The sequence below is a fragment of the Aquarana catesbeiana genome, linkage group LG03, assembly GCF_042186555.1.
Source record: "Aquarana catesbeiana isolate 2022-GZ linkage group LG03, ASM4218655v1, whole genome shotgun sequence".
In the NCBI taxonomy this organism is placed as follows: Eukaryota; Metazoa; Chordata; class Amphibia; order Anura; family Ranidae; genus Aquarana; species Aquarana catesbeiana.
In genome coordinates this window covers 471,907,007-471,932,712 of record NC_133326.1, presented here as the reverse complement: position 1 = coordinate 471,932,712, position 25,706 = coordinate 471,907,007, and the positions used below count along the sequence as shown (strand labels likewise).

The following is a 25,706-nucleotide window of genomic DNA, read 5'->3' as shown; positions in this document are numbered from 1 at the left end:
ATCTGCTAACACCACATCACAATTGCTGCGCCATTCATTGTTACTGGCATCCCAAACACCGCAAGCTGACTTGTGTTTTGTTTGCATGCAAAAATGTGAAAACACTGTAAAATGAGTGATGTAAAAAAAAACAAAAAACTGAATGCAGCAAAAGCTCCATGAGCTACTTTGCCTTATTTAGGGTATCCCTATTGAAATGAATGGGCTGCCATATGCATGTTGTGCGTAAAAGGCTAGGTGTAAATGTGGCCTAATGGCAACCAATCAGAAGCCAGTACATTTGCTAGGCCCAACTGTCTGTACATCCTCACACTGCAGAGACAAGAACACTCAGTGCAGTATCCCTAGCAACCAATCAGAGCCTGCCCTACATTGGTGTGGTCTCAGTGAGCTGAGTTGTGATAGGCTGCTATGGGCGGCTGCACTGTGCTCCACTTTCTATCTCAATAAGGTAGGTAGGAGTGTGAGTCAGTAAGTGAGCAGCCTGGGCTCACCGTCCCTGCACACTGCCAGCCTGTGCACACTTACTCACTAGTACTTGTCTCTCTCTCTCCGATGGTTTCCCTGACCTCTCGGTTCTGACTTCTCCCCAGTAGGCTGTTCCCCGAAGCCCGCGCTCTCACTACCAGACTCTTCTTCCACCTTCTTCCTCCTCTTGTCCTGGGACGGGCATCTTCTCTGCCGCCGGGTCACTAACCTGACAGAACAACGGCATGTCAGTGAGAAGAGAATCCGCAGGGCTGTGCTGGAAACTAGACTTCCCAGCGTGCATCACGGCACACAGAGCCCTCTGTAGAGAGGGGAGGTGGCTTGTCTGAGCTGAGCAGACTCGCCCTCCACCCAAGCCGAGCGGATCGGCCCACCACCTGAGCTGAGCGAACCCGCCCCCTGACCAAGCCGAGGTGGCCCGAGCCGAGCAGATCTGCCCACCACCTGAGCCGACCTGGAACACTCACCCTCAATTAATTTCCACTTGCCTAATGTGAGCAGGTGATTGGACATTTTGAGGGCTGGTATATGCAATACCTGGTCAATGTCACTGGAAGCTGGAAATCACTGAAGTAGACACCTTTACTATAATGATCTCTATTTGCTTCCAGGTCCCATGCTGAACAGGTGGCCTACTGCATCGTGAACACAGGAAGTCAACTACTCAGCATGGGTGTCATTCAGAGAATGCTTTGCATTTTCTTAATGAATACTAGAGAAGGTTAAGAGTGTGATGTCACCACCTCTCCTCTCTGCCTTGTCCAATCAGATAACACGTTGAATTCATTCAGAAAATGCAAAGCATTCTCTGAATGGTGCACTAGTCGAACAACTGATCTCCTGTGTTCAGTAAGCAGCAGGTTGGCTGTTTAGCACGGCACCCCCTCTACATTACTACATTACATCACTATTGAAAATAAAATTGCAGAACTTCCAGTTTAAATGCCAGTTCTTATGTAGATTAACTCATAGCAAGCAATACAAATGCACTGACCTTCATGAATTGTGATTTGTTGATCTTAAAGTGGTATTAAACCCCAAACCAAAATGTGTATTGAAGCTTACCAATCATTAGATGTGGTGGCTGCATTAGTATTCCTTTTTTCTGCTTTTCCCCCTCTGTTTTCACCTGGTGATCTGGCAAGAAACACACCTCCTGCATTAGCGTGTCCCCACTCTAGGTGAATGAGCACAGACGGTAACTTTCGACAGCAGTATTGTCAGTCTGGGGGAGGGGAGTGGGGATTTGGCTTGGTTAGAGCCCAGGCTGAGGCTGTCATTTCACATATCCACAGGAGCTTGCAATGATGTGTGGCACATAGGACCTTTTTGTCTCTTGGGGGGGGTGTTAGATATGCTAACAGATTTAAAGGAGAAGTACAGCCAAAGCTCATTTGGCTGTACTTCTCCTATGGATCACAGGAGTGCAGTTTGTTCTGCACTCCTGTGACCCACTTTCAGCAGACAGCGGGCTGAAGCCCACTGTCGGCTGATGTCACAGAGCTCGTCCAGGCTCGGGCAAGATCACGACATTGAAGTCAGGATCCGGCCACATGCCTTGACCGGCACTCGGCTCAGCCTCTAAGTGAGCCACTGAGAGTCTGAGCTGGCCGCTCCTGCCCCCTCTACAACCCAGCACTCCAGTGAGTGAGGTGGGGTGGAGCAGAGAACGGTGACTGACAGTCACCAGCTGTCTGTTTAAAGGAACTGTGAGAACGGATCGATCAGCGATGTTAGTTCGCTCGGTTCTCAGTGTTTGAGCTGGTGGGGGACAGATGCTTTAGGAATTAGCAACTAAAAATAAGAACCCTATATAAAAAAAGACCAATTATTCTTTAAAGCTATATTTTAGGAAATTATAAAAAAATAAACATTTTGTATATACCGCTATGTTCCTTGTAAACATTCATTGTAATTTTCCTGTCAACACTCATGTGCAGAATCCTGGCCACATAGATTTAACGGTTATGAATTTAGAAAAACAATTTCAAAGCAGAATTTATCCCACGATTCACCTGTTTTCTGCTATAGTTTCTAGTGCGCTTAGTGTTCGCCCTCAACTGCCAAGCCATCAAATGGTTGGTGTCATAGCTGATCACATGTGCAGGCAACTGCAGATCATGCAGAGGCTAATATGACAGTTTCCTTAGCTATAGGAAGCTATAGGAAGGATAGGAAGGTTTATTTCCACTTTACATTATTTTTTCCATAAACATAAAATATTTGACTGTTGTTAATTATACATAATATAATATATACAGTCAATCACATCGTAGATTATGCCCATTTATAATCCCAGGGGTTTTTGTCTCCTTTGCAATGCTAGAAAACTTAAAGAGATATGGGATGCACTATGAGTGCTGGTCTTCTGATGGTCTGCAAACTATGGATGCCTTATGGTTACAAGAGTTTGCAATCTCTATTGTATGAAACAGCTTGCTATTATCAAGAGCATTTTTTGGTAACTATTATTTTACAAAATCATTAAAATAAAATAAAATTAAATTAAATTGAAAATCGTTATATAGACCTCCTCTGATTTGCAAACACTGTATGGGTCAACACAGCCTTTATAACAAACATATCTGCAACATTGTTTTTTAAGAATGCACACTAATTAAACATCATAGTTTCAACATACCTGTAAAATAAGACTTTCATCAGCTATAGTATCTCTTATGTTTTCATTACCAATTCCTGAATCATCCGCATCAATGAGTCTATCTACAGGAACAGCCGAAACACACTGCTGAGTTTTTAGGAAAGCAAATTCCTTGTCCACTGAATCCAGAGTTGGACAAACATTGTATGTGTAGGGCAGCTGTAATGTTCCATTGTTAAACTGGGAAATAAATCTGGGATCTACAGTATGATATAAACTTGTATCCACAGGGCCAAAGTAAGGCAGAGATTTGGGCTCTCTGCATTTGGAGACCACAGCGATGATCACAGTCAGTACAAACAGAAAAGTAATTAATGACAAGGCAATTACCAGGTACATTTGTAAGTTTGACTGAGAGTCCAGTTTGCTTGGTTGTTTGTTCATTTCAGGAATTATCTGCTGAAAATTATCAGCAATCACCAGGTTTAGAGTCACAGAAGCAGACAGGGGTGGGTAGCCATTATCTTTTACTATGACCACAACTTTATGTTTTAAAGAATCTCTATCATGAAAAACCTTTGTTGTTTTGATCTCTCCAGTGTATTGATCAATAGTAAAAAGTGATGGCTCAGAAACTTGAAAAAAATACGACAACCAGGCATTGTGTCCAGAATCCGCATCCACCGCAACCACTTTGGATACTAAAGAACCTTGTTCAGATGACCAAGGCACCATCTCAAAGACAGGACCATCACTGTCTCTTGGTGGGTATAGGATGACTGGTGGGTTATCATTCTGGTCTACCACACAAATTTTTAGAGTTGTGCTGCTGTTCAGCGATGGAAAACCATTGTCTTTAGCAATGACCTGAATGTTGAATTCTCTGTCTTGCTCATAATCAAATGATTTTTGTGCATAAATGACTCCGGTCACTGGATTTATAGATACATGCAAGGATATGGGATCTTTGTCATTACTGTTACTTACTAGAAAGTAAGTCAGTTTTGCATTTTCTTCACTGTCAATATCTTTCGCTTGAATATGAAATATGGAAGCTCCTGGCAAATTATTTTCTGGTACAAATGCAGTGAAAGCCAACTTCTCAAAAATAGGTGCATTGTCATTAACATCTGCCAAGTCCAAATAGATGACTTTCACAGAAGACAAAAAAGGAGTGCCCTTGTCAGATGCTTGAATGGTGATGTTATAGGATGATAATTTTTCTCTGTCCAGAGAATCTTTGGTAACAATTTTATAGAAATTGCTTGCTGATGACACTAATTGAAATGGAATATCCCCAATGATTTGACACTGAACTTCTCCATTTTCTCCCGAGTCTTTATCACGAACTGAAATCAGTGCCACCACAGTTCCAGGTAATGTGTCTTCAGGAATAGGAGAAGACAGGGAGGTGAGGGTTATCTCAGGAACATTGTCATTCTCATCCAATATCTCTATTAAAACTTTGGCATGGGCAGCCAGGCCTCCTCCATCCATGGCTTTTACAGATATTTCATAGTGTTTTTTAATTTCATAATCTAAATGTCCCTTTGTTTTAATTTCTCCATTCTTATGATTAATTGTAAACATCTGGAGAATGTTATTTGCCCTGGTACTAAAAGAATATGTAATCTGTGCATTTACACCTTCATCCTCATCAGTTGCTGTGACCTTCAGAACTGTAGAATTTAAAGGTATATTTTCCTTAATGCTTATTTTATATACTTCTTGGGTAAATATTGGTGTATTATCATTATAATCAGTGATGGCAATCTTAATCAGCACAGTACCTGTTTGTACAGGATTTCCTCCATCGAAAGCTGATAGAATGAGTTCATGGTAATTTTGTGTTTCTCGGTCTAGAGGCTTTTCTAGAACTAGCTCAGGAAATATACTGCCATCAGAGCTGATCCTTTCTCCTAAGGCAAAGTGCTCATTTGGACTCAGCTTGTAGCTCCTCAGTGTATTAATTCCTATATCCAAATCCTCAGCTTTCTGCAAAGCAATCTTTTCTCCCGGTGAAGCAGATTCACTTATTTCTAATGTAATTGTTTCATCGAGAAATGTTGGTGGATTGTCATTTATATCTTGAATTTCAATCTTAACATTAAACACATTTAAAGGATTCTCAGCTACAGCATCAAAAGTCAGGACACAATCAGCTGCAGCCCCACACAGTGTCTCTCTGTCTATCCTCTCTGCAATGAAAAGGTCTCCATTCTCCAGATTGATACTGAAATATTTTTCAGAAACATCAGACACAATTCTGAGTTTTCTTGCTGTGATATCCTTCACATTCATTCCAAAATCTTTCACTAAATCACCAATAACTGAACCTTTCCTCATTTCTTCTACAATGGAATAATGAATCTCAGCAGAGACTGAATGACACAACCAGAAAAATAATGAAATCACTACTTGCCATCTGATTTCCAGGGGTGACTGTAGTTGATGCATTTTCAAGACAGCCGTTCCTTTTGTTGTTGGGAATATATAAGAGGGACTCTTTGCAGAATGTATAATCCTTAATTGAAATCAAATGCCAGAATATCTTCTTCTTTATTAGACCTGAAGCACTCCCATCTCATGCAGAAATGCTCTATATCTACTCTTGCAGTTGTACTGCCTGTCTCATAGAGGCATGCATCTCTCACATCCTTCCCTTATTGGTTCAACAGCGGCGCTCTGAGGTGCAATTGGGGTACTACAACAGTTTTGAGTTACTTTCATAAATACAGACTTAGATTTAGGGTCCTTTCACACGAGCGTCATCAGTTCCCTCACTAAAACTGATTTTTTTTTTTTAAACGGTCCTCAAATGTTCATTCATATGATTTTCTAATACACTTGAAAAAAGAACACAAAACAAAGTAACGCTGTACCTCATGAAGCAAACTTATATTATTCTAAAAGCTTTTTGGGCTAAGATTGAGATAATGGTTGGTTCTTAGTTTAAGCAAATTAAGTCAGTTTTAGGTGAAAACTATTGCAATAAAGGCCATGAACTTTGTGACATGGTGGGGTTGATTTATTAAAACCGGAGAGTGTAAAATCTGGTGCATCTGTGCATAGAAACCAATCAGCTTTCAGGTTTGTTTGTCAAAGCTTAATTAAACAGGCCGAAGTTTGATTGGCTACCATGTACAGCTGCACCTGATTTTGCACTCTTCAGTTTTATTCAATAAACCCCTGTATGTGCTAGATTTTTTTTTATGATAAACATGCCCTGATTTTCTGGTAAATCAAATGCATTTAAAATGTATTGTGTATACAGCGTAGACTATATGTTTAGTGAAAATATTTGGACTTGATATTTTCTATATTTTGCTGTCCATAAATTATAAATAATAGGTTCAATACATATGAAGCCCATTAGGTTTTTCCAGATCTCTTCTTCAAAAAATGGGTAAGATTAGGGAGAATGACTCAAAGGGAAGATAAGGGGTGAATAGGTCACAAGACAAGGTTAGGGAAAGTGGGTCATAGAAGGTTCAGAGGAGTTAGTCATAGGAGGATCCAGGTGGATGCGTCACATGGAATAAGTGGTTAGGAGTGAATAGTCACACAACAAGGTTAGTGGGAATAGGTCACATAGGGGGTTAGGAAGAGTGTGTTACAGGCCAAGGTTAGGCTGAGTCAGTCACAGCATAAGCTTGGTGTTAGTGAATCACAGGACAAGGTTAGGGGCAGTGGGATGCAAGACAAGGTTAGAAAAAAGTAGTTTACATGGCATAGTTTCCTAAAAAGTAACCAAAAAATCCAGGACAGACTGCTGATATGTTTATTTTACTGTTATTATCTATTATTGTGTTATAACACTATACTTCATGTAATTATTATACAAACATATACACACAAAAATATTAGTACATTCTTTAGAAAGAGCCTAAAAATCTTGGCTGAAATAGTTAACAGCAATAAAATAATGACTTTTTCAACAAAATATGCAATATTTTTTCCATTTGTGCTTCTATTGATTCAAGCTAGGACTTGGTATGTGGTATATGAAAAAAAGGAGCTTGCATTAAATTGCCGATGCCTCTCTAGGTATATCAGGCCCAAAATGGTTTAATGAGCTCAGTTTCCTAACCTTTTAGTGACTATACAAGTCTACATGAATACATTGGTGGTATGTCTCAATATACGGCAACATTATTAACTTTGAAAAAATAAAGCCCTAACTTGTATCAGTAAAAGGCTGTCCTGGAGCTCCTATCAAATGACTTTGCCTACCTACAATTATGTCATTAGCTGCAGGAAGTATTTTCTCATTCTTCCTTGTGATCAAACAGCATTATTACAAGATAAGACACTGCAGAAAGGGCTGAGCTATGTCAAACAGTAGTTAAAGATTAATTCCAGGTATGGATATTTTATACATACCGGTAGTTACACTGGCCCAACTTGGACCAATGTAACTATGTATATACCATACTTGGCCGATGTCCCTGGAATCTAAAAATCGCTTAAGCAGACACCTCTAGTATAGTGATCTCCACTTCCAGGTCCCGTGCTGAACAGGTGGCCTACTGCATTGTGAACACAGCAAGTCGATTTCTCAGCATGGGTGTCATTCAAAGAATGCTTTGCATTTTCTTAATGACTGCATAGCAGTCTCTGATTAGAGAAGGTTAAGAGTGTGATGTCACTGCCCCACCTCTCTGCATTGTCCAATCAGATAACACTTTGAATTCATTCAGAAAATGCAAATCATTATCTGAATGGTGCTCTAATTGAACAACTGACCTCTTGTGTTCAGTGAGCAGCAGGTCTCAAAGACCCCCCTTGAGTGATGTAAGCAGTAATACAACAAAAGTTCAGTGTGTTTCATGTATATATTTGAAAAGTGCTACAGCTGTACAATATTATGACTACTATTATTCATTGAAAGGTCCATTTTAATCCAAGCAACAAAGGTTCCTTAGTTATACTTCCAAACGTTAACATCCATGTCTGATGGGTTTTTTTTCCCTCTGTGTTCTGAGAAAATCTCTCTTTTCTGTGGTCAATAGGACAGGACACAGATAGCAATAAAATCACTTTTTCACCATGACAAAAAGTGAAAAAAAAGTCAGTAAAGGCAGACACAGACTAAAAATAAAAACCCGGCAGATGTTCTAACCCACACCCCTCTACATTAACGTTGTTGTAAACCCTATTCATGAAATTTGACCTAAGCACATACATCTATAGTGTTTACTTATCTCTCTCCAAATCACTCAGTGCCATTTCTGTTACTCTGTTATCAGCATGAGTCACTTCTGTTCTCTGAGAAAACAGTAGCTGAAAATTTGAGTCGGGGAGGGTGCTTAGAGGGAGATTAGCAGGGAGCTTGTCTATTCAGACTGCAGCTCTGCATGTTCCTTCGCTCCTCTGCCTATGTGGAGGGGGTGGGGGGAGGTGTGTGCATTTCCTCCAATCAGCTCTCACACAGTGCAGACTCCCTACCCACTGCTGAAAGAGGAAGAAAGATTTCTAACACAATCTGCACTTTTCAAAGAGTGTAGAAAGGGGAAGACAGCAGATATACATGTGTAGCACCCTCTAGGTGGGTAGGTGCTAGAGGTAGGATTTTTGTGTCAGGTAAATCTAGGCAGGCCTGGCTGACAGTCAGGCCTGTTTGTTTTGTTTTCATTCTGGGCTGGGAGTGGCTCAGGGTATCAGCTGTTGATTCACAGGCAGCATCACCGAGACCTCTCTCTTCTTTCCAGAAGATTCTGTAAAGAGAGGAGAGGAGAGGTGGAGCTGTTTGGGGTATTCTAAGGAGCCTTGACCAATCCTCAACTTGGATTGGCAGAGGGCAGGCCTCCTTAAATACCCAGGGTCAGCCCAGCTGGGGAGGCGTTGTCGAGTGGAAGAGCTGGAGTGAGAGAGTGTGGAGGCTGTCAGAGCCTTTGAGGGAGCTCCACAGTCTGGGGGGGTGACCTTGTGCCTGGGCTCGGGTTCAGTCGGGACGACCTTCAAGAACGCATGAAAAGGTCCTGGAACAGAGGCACAAGAGAGAGTAAGGATAGGACAGCGAGAGAGAGCACTAGAAAATTTATTATCACGGAGGTGTATACACCTGGATACGGAACATCCGTATAGGCACTACCTATATTGGAACAGAGGACACTTTGGTGGCTGTTATCGGAATAGGAGAAAAAAAACATCCAATGAGTTTTATGCTGACGATCTAAGGATTGGAGGTGAGAGTTCTGTGAGCTCGTTTTTGGATTGTATATATCTCTTCTCTTATTCACAAAGATTTGCGGGCAACCAAGTGTATTTATGAGAACATTATTTTGAGATAATTACCATCGAGAAAGATGCCTGATTAGAAGACGATTAATACATCATTATATGGACTTCTTTATTATTACAATTCATTTTGGATGTCTCAGATCGCTTTCTTAATTTATTATTGATCTATTATTATTTAATTACTTATATTCGATTTTAGGATATATTCTTTATTGAGTGCATTTTTTCTACTGCGCGAGATCATTATTGGTTTACCAATTATTAGATGTCGCGGCTGCATTCGTTTTCCTTTTTTCAGCTTTTCCTCCTCTGTATTCACCTGGTGATCTGGCCAGTAATACACCTCCTGCACTAGAGTGCCATCATGAATGAGCACAGGCAGTACCTTTGGACAGCAGTGTTCTCAGTCTGGGGGAGGGGAGTGGGGACGTGGCTTGGTTGGAGCCTGGGCTGAGACTGTCATTTCACATATCCACAGGATCTTGTGGTGATGTGCAGTCCATAGGACATTTTTGTCTGTTGGGGGAGTGTTGAATACGCTAACAGATTTAAATGCACTTAAACACATTTAAGCCAGGCAATACTTTATAAGCAGTTTTGAGATAAAGGCCGTTACATATGTACTCTGATCATTGTAAACACCCATGCCAGTGTTAAATGGCTGGCCCCATCTCTGTAAGTGATGCATTCTGCTGGAGAGCTTATTCTTTTGGAAAACAACAGATTAACTGGCTGGATCACCAGAGAAAATAAAGGAAAACAAGTCTAAAAGAGAAAACTAATATAGCCATTACATCGAAGAATTGGTAAGCTGCAATATAATAAATGTTTGCTTTTGGGTTTAATACCACTTTAGGAATTAGCAACGAAAAATAAGAACCCTTTATGAAACAAGACTAATCCATCTTTAACGCTATATTTTCAGAAATTATAAAAGACATTTTGTATATGTGTTCCCTTTAAACAGCTTATTTATTGTAAATTTTGTTGAAAAGCAAACTTTCCTGTCAACACTTATGTGCAGAACCCTGGACACATAGATTTAATGGTTACGAATAACAATTTTAAAATAGAATTAAAGTGAAATTAAAGGCTTTTAAAAAAAAAAAATAACAAACATGTTATACTTACCTGCTCTGTGCAGTGGTTTTGTACAGGGCAGCCTCGATCTTCCTCTTCTCGGGTCCCTCACCAGCACTCTTGGCCCCTCCCTCCTTTTGAGTGCCCCCAGATCAAGCAGCTTGTAATGGGAGCACCCAAGCAGGCTTGTTCACGAGCTGCGACTCTGCTTGTCTATTTACACACACTGACCCCACCCCCTCTATCTCCTCATTGATTCACTAGCTGTGATTGACAGCAGTGGGAGCCAATGGCTCCCGCTGCTGTCTCAGCCACTGAGGAGGGAGAGTCCCCGGAGAGCCGAGGCTCTTGTGCACATTACTGGAGGAAGATCAGGCTCAGGTAAGTGTTGGGGGAGTGGGGCTGCTGGAGGAGCTGCTGCAAAAAACATTAAGCCTTTATAATCACTTTAATCCCACCAATATACCTGTTTTCTTTTTTTTTTGTAATTTCTTTATTTGTGTACCCAAAATTGCACAGTACAACCTAGGCAGCAATAAACATAAAGTGGTACAAAGATAACCAGAATTCAGTTTGATGGGTAGACATTAGGGTCTGCTTAGCAATAATATGCATACAAAAGTACAAGAGTAAAACAAACATCAAATCAGTTAGCAGCCAACAGGTCTTAGAAATCGAGCTAACTTTAAATTGGTTATCAGCCGACAAGACAAATATCCTAGCTAGAGGCGACAGATAGCGCCTCCAACAAATGTATACAATCATGGTGATATAAAGACATATATACCTGTTTTCTAAGTCAGTTACAATCATGACATGCGATAAATTAAAACTGCTACAGTTTCTAGTGTGCTTATGTTAGCTCTAAACCCAACTGCCAGGCCATCAAATGGCTGGTGTTATAACTGATCACATGTTCAGGCAATTGCAGATCAAGCAAAGGCTAATATGACAGGTTTATTTTTACTTTCAATAGTTTTTTCCATAAACATAAAATACTTGTCTATTGTTAAGTATACATAATATAATTCGTTTAATAAATACAGTCAATCACTAGTGTTGTGACACTATAGCTTATAACAGAAAAGCATGTTGATATGTTTTCCTGAGAAATGGGACTACATCGTAGGTTATGGTCATTTATATTCTTAGGGAGGGTTTGGCCTCCTGTGCAATGCTAGAAAACTAAGAGAGATATGGGATGCACTAAAGGTGCTGGTCTTATGATTGTCCGGAAACTATGGATGCCTCATGGTCAAAGTTTACAGCCTCTATTGTATAAAAACTGCTTGCTATTATCAAGAGAATTTTTTTGCAACTATTCTTTTACCAAATCATTAAAATAAAATAACAGAAAATTGAAAATCATTATAGACCTCCTCTGATTTGTCAACACCATATGGGTCAACATAGCCTTTAAAATAAGCATATCTGTAACATTGTTTTCAAGTAAGCAGACTAATCAAATATCATAGTTTGAACATACCTGCAAAATAAGACTGTCATCAACTATATGTTTTATGTTTTCATTACCAATTCCTGAATCATCCGCATCAATTAGTTTATCTACAGGAACAACCGGAACACACTGCTGAGATTTTAGGAAAGCAAATTCCTTGTCCATTGAATCCAGAGTTGGACAAACATTGTATGTGTAGGGCAGCTGTAATGTTCCATTGTTAAACTGGGAAATAAATCTGGGATCTACAGTATGATATAAATGTGTATTCACAGGGCCAAAGGAAGGCAAAAATTTGGACTCTCTGCATTTGGAGACCACAGCGACTATCACAGTCAATACGAACAAAAAAGTAATCAATGACAAAGCGATCACCAGGTACATTTGTAAGTTTGACTGAGAGTCCAGTTTGCTTGGTTGTTTGTTCATTTCAGGAATTATCTGTTGAAAATTATCAGCAATCACCAGGTTTAGAGTCACAGAAGCAGACAGAGGTGGGTAGCCATTATCTTTTACTATGACCACAACTTTATGTTTCAAAGAATCTCTATCATGAAAAACCTTTGATGTTTTGATCTCCCCAGTGTACTGATCAATAGTAAAAAGTGATGGCTCAGAAACTTGCAAAAAATACGACAACCAGGCATTGTGTCCAGAATCTGCATCCACTGCGACCACTTTAGATACTAAGGAACCTTGTTCAGATGACCAAGGCACCATCTCAAAGACAGGACCATCACTGTCTCTTGGTGGGTATAGGATGACTGGTGGGTTATCATTCTGGTCTACCACATGAATTTTTAGAGTTGTGCTGCTGTTCAGTGATGGAAAACCATTGTCTTTAGCAATGACCTGAATGTTGAATTCTCTGTGTTGCTCATAATCAAATGATTTTTGTGCATAAATGACTCCGGTCACTGGATTTATAGACACATGCAAGGATATGGGATCTTTGTCATTACTGTTACTTACTAGAAAGTAAGTCAGTTTTGCATTTTCTTCGCTGTCAATATCTTTAGCTTGAATATGAAATATAGAAGCTCCTGGTAAATTATTTTCTGGTAAAAATGCAGTGTAAGTCAACTTCTCAAACATAGGTGCATTGTCATTAACATCCGCCAAATCCAAATAGATGACTTTCACAGAAGACAAACAACGAGAACCCTTGTCAGATGCTTGAATGGTGATATTATAGGATGACATTTTTTCTCGGTCCAGAGAATCTTTTGTGACAATTTTATAGAAGTTACTTGATGATGACACTAATTGAAATGGAATATCCCCAATGACTTGACACTGAACTTCTCCATTTTCTCCAGAGTCTTTATCACAAACTGCAATCAGTGCCACCACAGTTCCAGGTGATGTGTCTTCAGGAATAGGAGAAGACAGGGAGGTGAGGGTTATCTCAGGAACATTGTCATTCTCATCCAATATCTCTATTAAAACTTTGGCATAGGCAGCCAGGCCCCCTCCATCTATGGCTTGTACAATTATTTCATAGTGTTTTTTAATTTCATAATCTAAATATCCCTTTGTTTTAATGTCTCCATTCTTGTGATTAATTGTAAACATCTGGAGAATGTTATTTGCCAGTGTATTGAATGAATATGTAATCTGTGCATTTACTCCTTCATCCTCATCAGTTGCCTGGACCTGCAGAACTGTAGAATTTAAAGGTATATTTTCCTTAATGCTTACTTTATATACTTCTTGGGTAAATATAGGTGTATTATCATTAAAATCAGTGATGGCAATCTTAATCAGCACAGTGCCTGTCTGTACAGGATTTCCTCCATCGAAAGCTGATAGAATTAGCTCATGGTAATTTTGTGTCTCTCTGTCTAGAGGCTTTTCTAGAACCAGTTCAGGAAATATACTGCCATCAGAGCTGATCCTTTCTCCTAAGGCAAAGTGCTCATTTTGTAGCTCCTCATTGTAGCTACTCAGCTTGTAGCTCCTCATTGTATTAATTCCTATATCCAAATCCTCAGCTTTCTGCAAAACAAACTTTGCTCCTGGTGAAGCAGATTCACTTATTTCTAATCGCATTGCTTCATAATGAAATCTTGGTGGATTGTCATTTATATCTTGAATTTCAATCCTAACATTAAACACATTTAAAGGATTCTCAGCCACAGCATCAAAGGTCAGGACACAATCAGCTGCAGCCCCACACAGTGTCTCTCTGTCTATCCTCTCTGCAATATATAAATTTCCATTATCCAGACTAATAATGAAATATTTTTCAGAAACACCAGACACAATTCTGAGTTTTCTTGCTGTGATATCCTTCACATTCATTCCAAGATCTTTCACAAAATCACCAACAACTGAACCTTTCCTCATTTCTTCTACAATGGAATAATAAATCTGAGCAGAGACTGAATGACACAACCAGAAAAATAATGAAATCACTACTTGCCATCTGATTTCCGGGGGTGATTGTGGTTGATGCATTTTCAAGACAGCCTTTCTTTTTGTTGTTTGGAATTTATAAAAGGAACTCTTTGTAGAATGTATAATCCTTAATTGAATTAAAATGCCAGAATATCTTCTTATTAGACCTGAAGCACTCCCATCTCATGCAGAAATGCTCTATATCTACTCTTGCAGTTGTACTGCCTGTCTCATAGAGGCATGCATCTCTCACATCCTTCCCTTATTGGTTGAACAGCGGCGCTCTGAGGTGCAGCTGGGGTACTACAACATTTTAGAATTACTTTCATAAATACAAACTAAGAATTAGGGACCTTTCACACGAGTGTCATCAATTCTGTCACTAAAACATTTAAAAAAGAAACTCTGGTGCTTTATGTTCAGTAATATGATTTTCTAATACTCTTGAAAAAACACAAAGTGAAACAAGTGACTTTGTACCTCATGAAACACAATTATATTATTCTAAAAGGTTTTTGGCCTAAGATTAAGATAATGACTTGTTTATAGTTCAAGCAAATCAAGTCAGTTTAAAATTAAACCAAATGCCATAGAGGCCATATTTTTTTATGTGAACTGAACTTTGTGACAAGGTATGTGCTAGATTTCCTTTTGTGATAAATGCACCCTGATCTTCTGGTAAATCAAAGACATTTAAAAGGTATTGTATATAGAGTGCTATATGTTTAGTGGAAATACTGTGGACATAACCGTCACATTAGGCAAGAGAGCACAACTACTCAGTATTTTCTATATTTTGCTGTTCATGTTTATAAATAATAGGTTTAATAAATATAAAGCCCGATAGGTTTTACCAGATCTCTTCTTCAACAAATGTGGTTAGGTTAGGGAGAGTGGCTCAAAGGAGAAGATAAGGTGAATAGGTCACAGGACAAGGTTAGGGAAAGTGGGTCACAGGAGAAGGTTAGGAGGAGTGAGTCACAAGAGAATCCAGGTGGGTGGGTCACATGGGGGAAGTGGGTCGTAACGGAAGGTGAAGAGTAGCGGGAGTAGATCACAGACAAGGTTAAGGAGATTGGGTTACAAGCCAGGGTTGGGCTGAGTCGGTCACAGCATAAGATTGGTGTTAGTGGGTCACAGGACAGGGTTAGAGCCCGTGGGATACAAGACAAGGTTAGGAAAAAAGTCGTTTATAGAGCATAGTTTCTTAAAACGAAACCAAAAAATGCTGATATGTTTATTTTACTGTTATATTCTATTATTATTATACAGGATTTATATAGCGCTGACAGTTTACGCAGCGCTTTACAACATTAGGGCAGACAGTACAATTACAATACAATTCAATACAGGGGGAATCAGAGAGCCCTGCTTGTTAGTAGAGCTTACAATCTAGGAGGGAGGGTCAAGTTAAACAAATGGGTAATAGCTGTGGGGGATGGGCTAATGGAGAAAATAGTGCAGTTGTTAGATGGAGGCAGGATAGGCTTCTCTAAAGAGGAAAGTTTTCAGGGATCGCCTAAAAGTGGATACATTTGGAGAAAGTCTGACAGATAGGGGTAGCAAATTCCAGAGGATGGGCGAGGCTCAGGAGAAGTCCTGGAGGCGGATATGGGAGGAGGTGATGAGGGAGCTAGAGAGCAGGAGGTCTTGGGAGGAACGAAGAGGGCGATTAGGTTGGTATTTTGAGACTAGGCTAGTGATGTAGCTGGGGGCAGAGTTGTGGATGGCTTTGTAACTTTTTGTTAGTATTTTAAATTGAATTTGTTTGGCAAGTGGCAGACACTGTGCAGTTTGTAAGGTGGATGAGTCTGGCAGCAGCATTCATGATGGACTGAAGGGGGGATAGCCTATTTAAAGGTAAGCCAATGAGGAGGGAGTTGCAGTAGTCAGGGCGAGAGATAACCAGGGAGTGAATCAGGAGCTTTGTGGTTTCATTGGTTAGAAAGGGACATAGTTTAGAGATGTTGCAGAGGTTGAGGCGGCAAGCTTTGGAAAGTGATTGGATGTGGGGCCGAAAGGAGAGTTCAGAGGGATAACACCTAGCACGCTGACATGTGGGGATGGGTGGATGGTTGTGCCATTGCTCTTGACAGATGAGTCAGGGGAAGAAGCACGTGGGGGAGGAAATATTATAAGCTTGGTTTTGGACAAGTTGAGTTTGAGGAAGTGGTGTGACATCCATACAGATATGTCTGTTAGTAAGGTAATGATGCGTGAGGAGACTGATGGAGTGAGTTGAGGGGTGGTGTGTCGTCAGCGTAGAAATTATATTGAAAGCCGTGAGAGACTATCAGCTGACTCAGGGAAGAGGTGTAGATTGAAAATAAAAGAGGTCCAAGAACAGAACCTTGGGGGACCCCGATGGAGAAGGGAAGAGGAGTGGAGGAAGTAGAATTGTAAGTGACACTGAAGGTGCGTTGGGATAGGTAGGATGAGAGACACTGAAGAGCACAGTCACGGAGACCAAGGGAGTAAAGTTTTTTGAGGAGGAGGGGGTGGTCAACCGTGTCAAAGGCAGCTGAAAGGTCCAGAAGTAGGAGTACAGAATAGTGTCCGTTGGTTTTTGCAGTTAGTAGGTCATTTGTCAGTTTTAAAAGAGCAGTTTCTGTTGAGTGTTGAGGGCGAAATCCAGATTGAAGGGGATCAAGAAGGCTATTCTTAATGAGGTGGTCATTCAGTTGGTTGTAAACCAGGCGTTCAAGGAGTTTAGAGGAAAAGGGGAGCAAGGAGATAGGGCATAGGTTGTTAAGATTGGTAGGGTCCAAGGACGGTTTTTTAAGTATGGGGGTGACTAGTGCATGTTTTAGAGCATTGGGGAAAATGCCAGAAGTGAGGGAGAGATTGAAGATGTGGGTTAGAGAGTGTAGGATAGAGTCAGAGGGCAACTGTAGTGTTTGAGAGGGAATAGGGTCCAGGGGGCAGGTGGTTAGGTGGGCGTTAGAAAGGAGTTTAGCAACTTTGTCTGTAGTAGCCGATTTGAATAAGGAGAGTGTCAATTGAACCTGTTGATATGGGTTCTTAACTGAGGGAGATACCTGTAGAGTGGAGATTTCATCACGGATTGTATTATTGTATTATTATATGTAATTATTATACAAACAGAAACACTCAAATATATGAGTACATTTTTTAGAAAGAGCTTAAAAACCTAGGCTAAAAGAGTTAACAGCAATAAAATAATGACTTTTTGAAAAAAATATGCGATCTTTTTTCCATTTGTGCTCTTATTAACTCAAGCTAGGACTTGGTATGTGCTATATGAAAATAAGGAGCTTGCATTAAATTGCTGATGCCTTTCTAGGTACACCAGGCTCAAAAGGGTTTAATGAGCTGAGTTTCCTAACCTTTCAGCGACTATACAAGTCTACATAAATATATTGGTGGCATGTCTCAATATACAGCAACAATATTAACTTTGAAAGAAAGTCCTAACTTGTATCAGTAAAAGGCTGTCCTGGAGCTCCTGTCAAATGACTTTGCCTACATACGATTATATCATCAGCTGCAGGTAGGAGGAAGTATTTCCTCATTCTTCTTAGTGATGAGACAGCATCATTATAAGGTAAGAGACTGCAGAAAGGGCTGATGTGAGTCAAACATTAGTTTAAAGATAACTTCCAGGTTTGGATATTTCATTCATAGTTACACTGGCCCAACTTGGACCAATGTAACTATGTATATACAACACCTGGCCGATGTCACTGGAAGCTGGAAATCACTGAAGCAGACACCTCTACTATAGTGATCTCCACTTGCTTCTGGGTCCTGTGCCGAACAGGTGGCTTACTGCGTTGTGAACACAGTAGGTCGACTACTCAGCATAGGTGTCATTCAGAGAATGCTTTGCGTTTTCTTAATGAATGCATAGCATTCTCTGATTACAGAAGGTTACGAGTGTGATGTCACCGCCCTGACTATCTGCTCAATCAGATAACACTTTGAATTCATTCAGAAAATGCAAACAATCCTCTGAAAGGTGCCCTAGTTGAACAACTGACCTCCTGTGTTCAGCGAGCAGCAGGTAGTAATTTCCAGCTTCCAAGGGCATTGGCTCTGTATGGTATATACATAGTTACATTAGTCCAAGCTGGACCTATGTAACTATGCATCTACATGACTGTGTCATCCCTGAGCCAGTATTACAATCCAGGATCTAGAGGCTCACCAAGGAGGACACCTTAACAAAGATGGTGCCATCCTGTTACAGTAACCTGTCCTATGAGCAATCCCTTGCCTAGTAGGACAATCTGCAGGAGATGGGGTGGAGCATTAACAATTAGAAAATTGCAGAAAGTGGCATAACCAGCAACCATGCAAAATGATATTCAAATATACAAGTAAAATCACTAGACTTCAAATAGCTCACATTTATGTTTACTACATGAATCACCTTCACAGTGTCTAATTATGTTCTCTTTGTTGCTTGCTAAGTTTCAGAGGGTGGAAGTTTATCCATGGTTACATGCAGGCTCTATTAGAGAGTAACTAATCTCACATGTCAATAACAGTGTCCTGACATTTTAGAGAATCCCCCCTTGTGCACCCAGTGAGATAAGCAGCAATATAATAAAAGTTTGGTGTGTTTAATGTATATATTTAAACAGCATTACACCTCTACAATATTATGACTACTATTGTTCATTGAAATGTCAATGTTATACATATCAACCTTTACATCCAGGTCTCTGACAGATTTTTTTTTGCTCTCTGTGTCCTGAGGAAATCTCTCTTTTCTGTGGTCATTGGGACAGGACACAGATAGCAATAAGATCACTTTTTTACCATGACAAAAATGAGAAATAGTCAGCAAAGGTAGACACAGGCTACAAATAAAACCTGGCAGGGGTTCTAACCCATCCCCTCTACATTAAAGTGGAGTTCCACCCACTTTTACAACTCTTCAGCATTCCTCACTAAACTGTGCACTGCAAACGAATTGGATATTTTAAAAAAAAATTTCTCAGCACTTACTGTATATCTGCTGTATTAATTTTTCACTTCCTCCTCCCTGGCCACGGCCCATCGCATAATTTCCTGTTTGCAATGCCTTCTGGGAAGGGGCGGCAACTTCCTCTGACACTGCCGTTGCTATGGAAACCTGACCTGAAACCTATTACACTGCTTGTGCTGCACTGAGCATGTGCGAGATCTGCAAGGATGAGATCCAGGAAGAAATACAGTCTGGCTTCAGATGCCCAGACTTAAGATGGCCACGGCCTGCTGTAAGTTTATAAAATAACAAACTACTGCTATAAACTAACAAAATAGACCTTAGTTTACAGACTAACTTTACTAGAATACATTAAGCTTGTGTATTATAGGGATATTTTTATTTAAAAAGTATAATTTCGGCCGGAACACCACTTTAATATTTTTCACTATTGAAAATAAAATGGCAGAACTTCCAGTTTAAATGCCAACTCTTATGTAGATTGACTCATAGCAAGCAATAAAAATGCACTGACTTTCAGGAATTGTGATTGGTTGATCTTAAAGTGGTAATAAACCCCAAACCAAAAATGTATATTGCAGCTTACCAATCATTGGATGTAGTGGCTGCATTAGTATACTTTTTTCTGCTTTTCCCCCTCTGTTTTCACCTGGTGATCTGGCAAGGAACACACCTCCTGCATTAGAGTGCCCCCACTCTGGGTGAATGAGCACAGGCGGTAACTTTGGACAGCAGTATTGTCAGTCTGGGGGAGTGGGGATGTGGCTTGGCTAGAGCCCAGGCTGAGGCTGTCATTTCACATATCCACAGGAGCTTGCAGTGATGTGTGGCGCATAGGACCTTTTTGTCTCTTGGAGGAGGGGGGTGCTAGATTTGCTAACAGATTTAAAGGAGAAGTACAGCCAAAGCTCAAAGAACAAACTGCAGTCCTGTGACCCATTTTCAGCAGACAGCGAGCTGAAGCCAGCTGTCGGCTGATGTCACAGAGCTCGTCCAGGCTCAGGCAAGATTGCGACAATGATGTCGGGATCCGCCCACATGCCTGGATCAGCACCTGGCTCAGGCTCTCAGCGAGCTACTCCACAGCCCAGCACTCCAGTGAACGAGGAGGAGCAGAGCAGAGAGCAGTAACTGACAGTCACCAGTTTTCTGCTCAGGGAACTGTGGGAACCGAACGTTCGACGGTGTCAGATCGCTTGGTACTCAGTGTTCGAGCCGGCAGGGGACAGATGCAGCATTGGACCGATGCTAATACTTTATAAGCAGTTTTCAGATTAAGATTTTACATAAATATAATCTGATCATTGTAAGCACCACTGCCAGTTTTAAATTGCTATCTCTGTAACTAATACATTCTGCTACATTCTGCTGGAGAGCTTTTTGAAAAACAACAGATGAAAATAAAGGAAAACAAGTCTAAAAAAGAAAACTAATACAGCCATTACATCTAAGAATTGGTAAACTGCAATATAATAAATGTTTGCTTTTGGGTTTAATACCAGTTTAGGAATTAGCAACTAAAAATAAGAACCCTTTATGAATAGACCAATCATTCTTTAACGCTATATTTTCAGAAATTATAAAAAAAAACATTTTGTATATATGTTCCTTTTAAACATCTAATTTGTTGTATATTTAGTTGAACAGCAAACTTTCCTATCAACCCTCATGTGCAGAACCCTGGCCACATAGAATTTTTTAAGCAGAATTGATCCAACCGATTCACCTGTTTTCTAAGTCAGTTACATTCAAGGCATGCCGTGAATTATTACTGCTACAGTTTCCAGTGTGCTTATGTTTACTCTCAACCCAACTGTCAAGCCAGCGAATGGCTGGTGTCATAGCTGATCACATGTGCAGGCAACTGCAGATCAAGCAGAGGCTAAGACCCCTTTCACACTGGGGTGTTTTTCAGGCATTTTTCAGGCGCTTTAGCGTTAAAAAAAGCACCCGTAAAGCGCCTGAAAGAAGCCTCATCTGCAATCCCAATGTGAAAGCCTGAGCCCTTTCACACTGCCAGCACCCGAAAAACCACCCACTTAAGACCCCTTTCACACTGGGGCGTTTTTTGGGCGCTGGCAGTGTGAAAGGGCTTGGGCCATTGGCGCACCCAGCCCGGTGGCAAAAACACGAAAGCGCTGCGAAGAAGCTGCTTGCAGGACTTTTTTTGACGCCCTGCCAGTGCAGCGCCCCAGTGTGAAAGCACTCAGGCTTTCACATTGGGATTGCAGATGAGGATTCTTTCAGGCGCTGTACTGGCGCTTTTTTTTAATGCTAAAGCGCCTGAAAAACGCTCCAGTGTGAAAGGGGTCTCAGTGTGAAAGCACTCAGGCTTTCACATTGGTATTGCAGATGAGGCTTCTTTCAGGCGCTTTACAGGCTCTTTTTTTTACCGCTAAAGTGCCTGAAAAAACGCCTGAAAAACGCCCCAGTGTGAAAGGGGTCTAATATGACAGTTTCCTTAGCTAAAAAAGAATAGGAAAGTTTATTTCCACTTTAAATAATTTTTTCCATAAACATAAAATATTTGTCTATTGTTACGTATACATAATATAATGTATTTAAATACAGTCAATCACTAGTGTTGTGACACTATAACTTAAAACAGCCATAAAGAAAAGCATTTTTCTTTATGTAGATATGTTTTTCTGAGCATAGCGACCATATCGTAGACTATGCCCATTTTGCCCATTTATATTCCTGGGGGGGGGGGGTTGGTCTCCTGTGCAATGCTAGAAAACTAAAAGAGATCTAGGATGCACTATGAGTGCTGGTCTTCCGATGGCTTAGTAACTATGGATGCCTTAAGAGTTAACAATCTCTATTGTATGAAACAGCTTGCTATTATCAAGATAATTGTTGGTAATTATTATTTTACAAAATCATTAAAATAAAATAACAGAAAATTGTAAATCATTACAGACTTCCTCTGATTTGTAAACACTATATGGGTCAACATCCTTTTGGGTCAACATCCTTTATAGCAAACATATCTGCAACATTGTTTTAAAGAATGCACACTAATTAAATATTATAGTTTTTACATACCTGTAAAATAAGATTATTATCAGCTATAGGGTCTCTTATGTTTTCATTACCAATTCCTGAATCATCCGCATCAATTAGTCTATCTACAGGAACAACCGGAACACACTGCTGAGATTTTAGGTAAGCAAATTCCTTGTCCATTGAGTCCAGAGTTGGACAAACATTGTATGTGTAGGGCAGCTGTAATGTTCCATTGTTAAACTGGGAAATAAATCTGGGATCTACAGTATGATATAAATGTGTATTCACAGGGCCAAAGTAAGGCAAAGATTTAGGCTCTCTGCATTTGGAGACCACAGCAATGATCACAGTCAGTACAAACAGAAAAGTAATTAATGACAAGGCAATTACCAGGTACATTTGTAAGTTCGACTGAGAGTCCAGTTTGCTTGGCTGTTTGTTCATTTCAGGAATTATCTGCTGAAAATTATCAGCAATCACCAGGTTTAGAGTCACAGAAGCAGACAGGGGTGGGTAACCATTATCTTTTACTATGACCACAACTTTATGTTTTAAAGAATCTCTATCATGAAAAACCTTTGATGTTTTGATCTCCCCAGTGTACTGATCAATAGTAAAAAGTGATGGCTCAGAAACTTGCAAAAAATAAGACAACCAGGCATTGTGTCCAGAATCTGCATCCACCGCAACCACTTTAGATACTAAAGAACCTTGTTCAGAAGACCAAGGCACAATCTCAAAGACAGGGCCATCACTGTCTCTTGGTGGGTATAGGATGACTGGTGGGTTATCATTCTGGTCTACCACATTAATTTTTAGAGTTGTGGTGCTGTTCAGTGATGGAAAACCATTGTCTTTAGCAATGACCTGAATGTTGAATTCTTTGTGTTGCTCATAATCAAATGATTTTTGTGCATAAATGACTCCGGTCACTGGATTTATAGACACATGCAAGGATATGGGATCTTTGTCATTACTTACTATAAAGTAAGTTAGTTTTGCATCTTCTTCACTGTCAATATCGTTAGCTAGAATATGAAATATGGAAGCTCCTGGTAAATTATTTTCTGGTACAAATGCAGTATAAATCAACTTCTCAAAAATAGGTGCATTGTCGTTAACATCCGCCAAATCCAAATAAATGACTTTCACAGAAGATAAAAGAGGAGAACCCTTGTCAGATGCTTGAATGGTGATGTTATAGGATGATAATTTTTCTCTGTCCAGAGAATCTTTGGTTACAATTTTGTAAAAGTTACTTGCTGATGACACTAATTGAAATGGAATATCCCCAATGATTTGACACTGAACTTCTCCATTTTCTCCCGAGTCTTTATCACGAACTGAAATCAGTGCCACCACAGTTCCAGGTAATGTGTCTTCAGGAATAGGAGAAGACAGGGAGGTGAGGGTTATCTCAGGAACATTGTCATTCTCATCCAATATCTCTATTAAAACTTTGGCATGGGCAGCCAGGCCCCCTCCATCCATGGCTTTTACAGATATTTCATAGTGTTTTTTCATTTCATAATCTAAATGTCCCTTTGTTCTAATGTCTCCATTCTTGTGATTAATTGTAAACATCTGGAGAATGTTATTTGCCCGGGTATTAAAAGAATATGTAATCTGTGCATTTACTCCTTCATCTTCATCAGTTGCTGTGACCTTCAGAACTGTAGAATTTAAAGGTATATTTTCCTTAATGCTTATTTTATATACTTCTTGGGTAAATATAGGTGTATTATCATTAAAATCAGTGATGGTAATCCTAATCTTTGCTGTGCCTGTTTGTACAGGATTTCCTCCATCAAAAGCTGACAGAATTAGTTCATGGTAATTTTGCGTCTCTCGGTCTAGAGGCTTTTCTAGAACTAGCTCAGGAAATATACTGCCATCAGAGCTGATCCTTTCTCCTAAGGCAAAGTGCTCATTTGGACTCAGCTTGTAGCTTCTCAGTGTATTAATTCCTATATCCAAATCCTCAGCTTTCTGCAAAGCAAACTTTGCTCCTGGTGAAGCAGATTCACTTATTTCCAATCTAATTGTTTCATCAAGAAATGTTGGTGGATTGTCATTTATATCTTGAATTTCAATCCTAACATTAAACACATTTAAAGGATTCTCAGCCACAGCATCAAAGGTCAGGACACAATCAGCTGCAGCCCCACACAGTGTCTCTCTGTCTATCCTCTCTGCAATAAAAAGGTCTCCATTCTCCAGATTGATACTGAAATATTTTTCAGAAACATCAGACACAATACGGAGTTTTCTTGCTGTGATATCCTTCACATTCATTCCAAGATCTTTCACTAAATCACCAACAACTGAACCTTTCCTCATTTCTTCTACAATGGAATAATGAATCTGAGCAGAGACTGAATGACACAACCAGGAAAATAATGAAATCACTACTTGCCATCTGATTTCCAGGGGTGATTGTTGTTGATGCATTTTCAAGACAGCCATTCCTTCTATTGCTGGAATATATAAGAGGAAATTCCTTGTAGAATGTATAAGCCTTAATTGAATTCAAATTCCAGAATATCTTCTTCTTTGTTAGACCTGAAGCACTCCCATCTCATGCAGAAATGCTCTATATCTACTCTTGCAGTTGTACTGCCTGTCTCATAGAGGCATGCATCTCTCACATCCTTCCCTTATTGGTTCAACAGCGGCGCTCTGAGGTGTAATTGTGGTACTACAACATTTTAGAGTTACTTTCATAAATACAGATGTAGATTTTAGAATCTTTCACATGAGCGTCATCAGTTCCGTCACTAAAACCGATTTTTAATAAACTCCTTTAGTGTTCATTAATATGATTTTCTATTACTCTTGAAAAAAAAACATAAAAAAACAAGTGTACCTCATGAAACACACTTATATTATTCTGAAAGCTTTTTGGCCTAAGATTGAGATAATGGTTGGTTCACAGTTTAAGCAAATTAAGTCAGTTTAACATGAAAACAATTGCTATAGAGGTCATATTTTTTATGTGAACTGAACTTTGGTATGTGCTAGATTTTTTATTTATTTTTTGATAAATATATCCTGATCTTTTGGTAAATCAAAGACATTTAAACTGTATTGTGTATACAGTGTATGTTATTTGTTTAGCAGAAATACAGTGGAAATAACTGTCACATTAGGCAAGAGAGCACAACTACAACTACTCAGTATTATTTTCATTTTTATAATTAATAGGATCAATAAATATGAAGCCCATTAGGTGTTTTCAGATTTCTTCTTCAAAAAATGGGATACGGCTAGGGAGAGTGACTCAAAGGAGAAGATAAGGGGAAAATAGGTCACAAGACAAGGTTAGGAAAAGTGTATTACAGGAAAAGGTTAGGAGGAGTGAGTCACAAGAGGATCCAGGTGGGTGGGTCACATGGGGGAATTGGGTCGTAACGGCAGGTTAGTGGTAAATAGGGATGGGCTGAACAGACCCCTGTTCGGTTCGCACTAGA

General features: G+C 39.9%; 2 protein-coding genes across 38 annotated transcripts in view; both read right to left on the bottom strand.

Annotated features, from left to right (window-relative positions):
* The window catches only part of LOC141132486 (protocadherin gamma-A4-like), a 489,967-nt gene that overhangs the window by 79,371 nt on the left and 384,890 nt on the right, over positions 1 to 25,706 (bottom strand). Inside the window, exon 1 of one of the 37 annotated variants that reach the window (XM_073620941.1) lies at positions 11,901 to 13,791. The exons of the other annotated variants lie outside the window; for them this stretch is intronic. Coding sequence (XP_073477042.1) covers positions 11,901 to 13,448 — 1,548 coding nt within the window. The 5' untranslated portion in view covers positions 13,449 to 13,791. Of the gene's footprint in view, positions 1 to 11,900; positions 13,792 to 25,706 lie in introns of those variants that run through there. 37 annotated transcript variants of the gene reach the window in all.
* LOC141131154 (protocadherin gamma-B5-like) lies at positions 13,499 to 24,953 on the bottom strand. Its single transcript, XM_073618200.1, has 4 exons — positions 22,276 to 24,953; positions 18,275 to 18,329; positions 13,584 to 14,257; positions 13,499 to 13,537 (listed from the first exon to the last, which is right to left on the bottom strand). Exons 1-4 carry the CDS (start codon positions 24,700 to 24,702, stop codon positions 13,499 to 13,501), a joined length of 3,195 nt encoding a protein of 1,064 aa, XP_073474301.1. The 5' UTR covers positions 24,703 to 24,953.

Bases quoted from the DNA above. Each gene is read 5' to 3' on its own strand.
- LOC141131154 (XM_073618200.1), bottom strand. From the start codon at position 24,702: ATGGCTGTCTTGAAAATGCATCAACAACAATCACCCCTGGAAATCAGA. The intron at 18,330-22,275 runs GTATGTAAAAAC...TATACCATACAG, and splicing joins ATAATAATCTTATTTTACAG to AGCCAATGCCCTTGGAAGCT. The intron at 14,258-18,274 runs GTCAGTTGTTCA...TGTGTCATTCAG, and splicing joins CTGCTCGCTGAACACAGGAG to TCTCTGCTCAGATTTATTAT.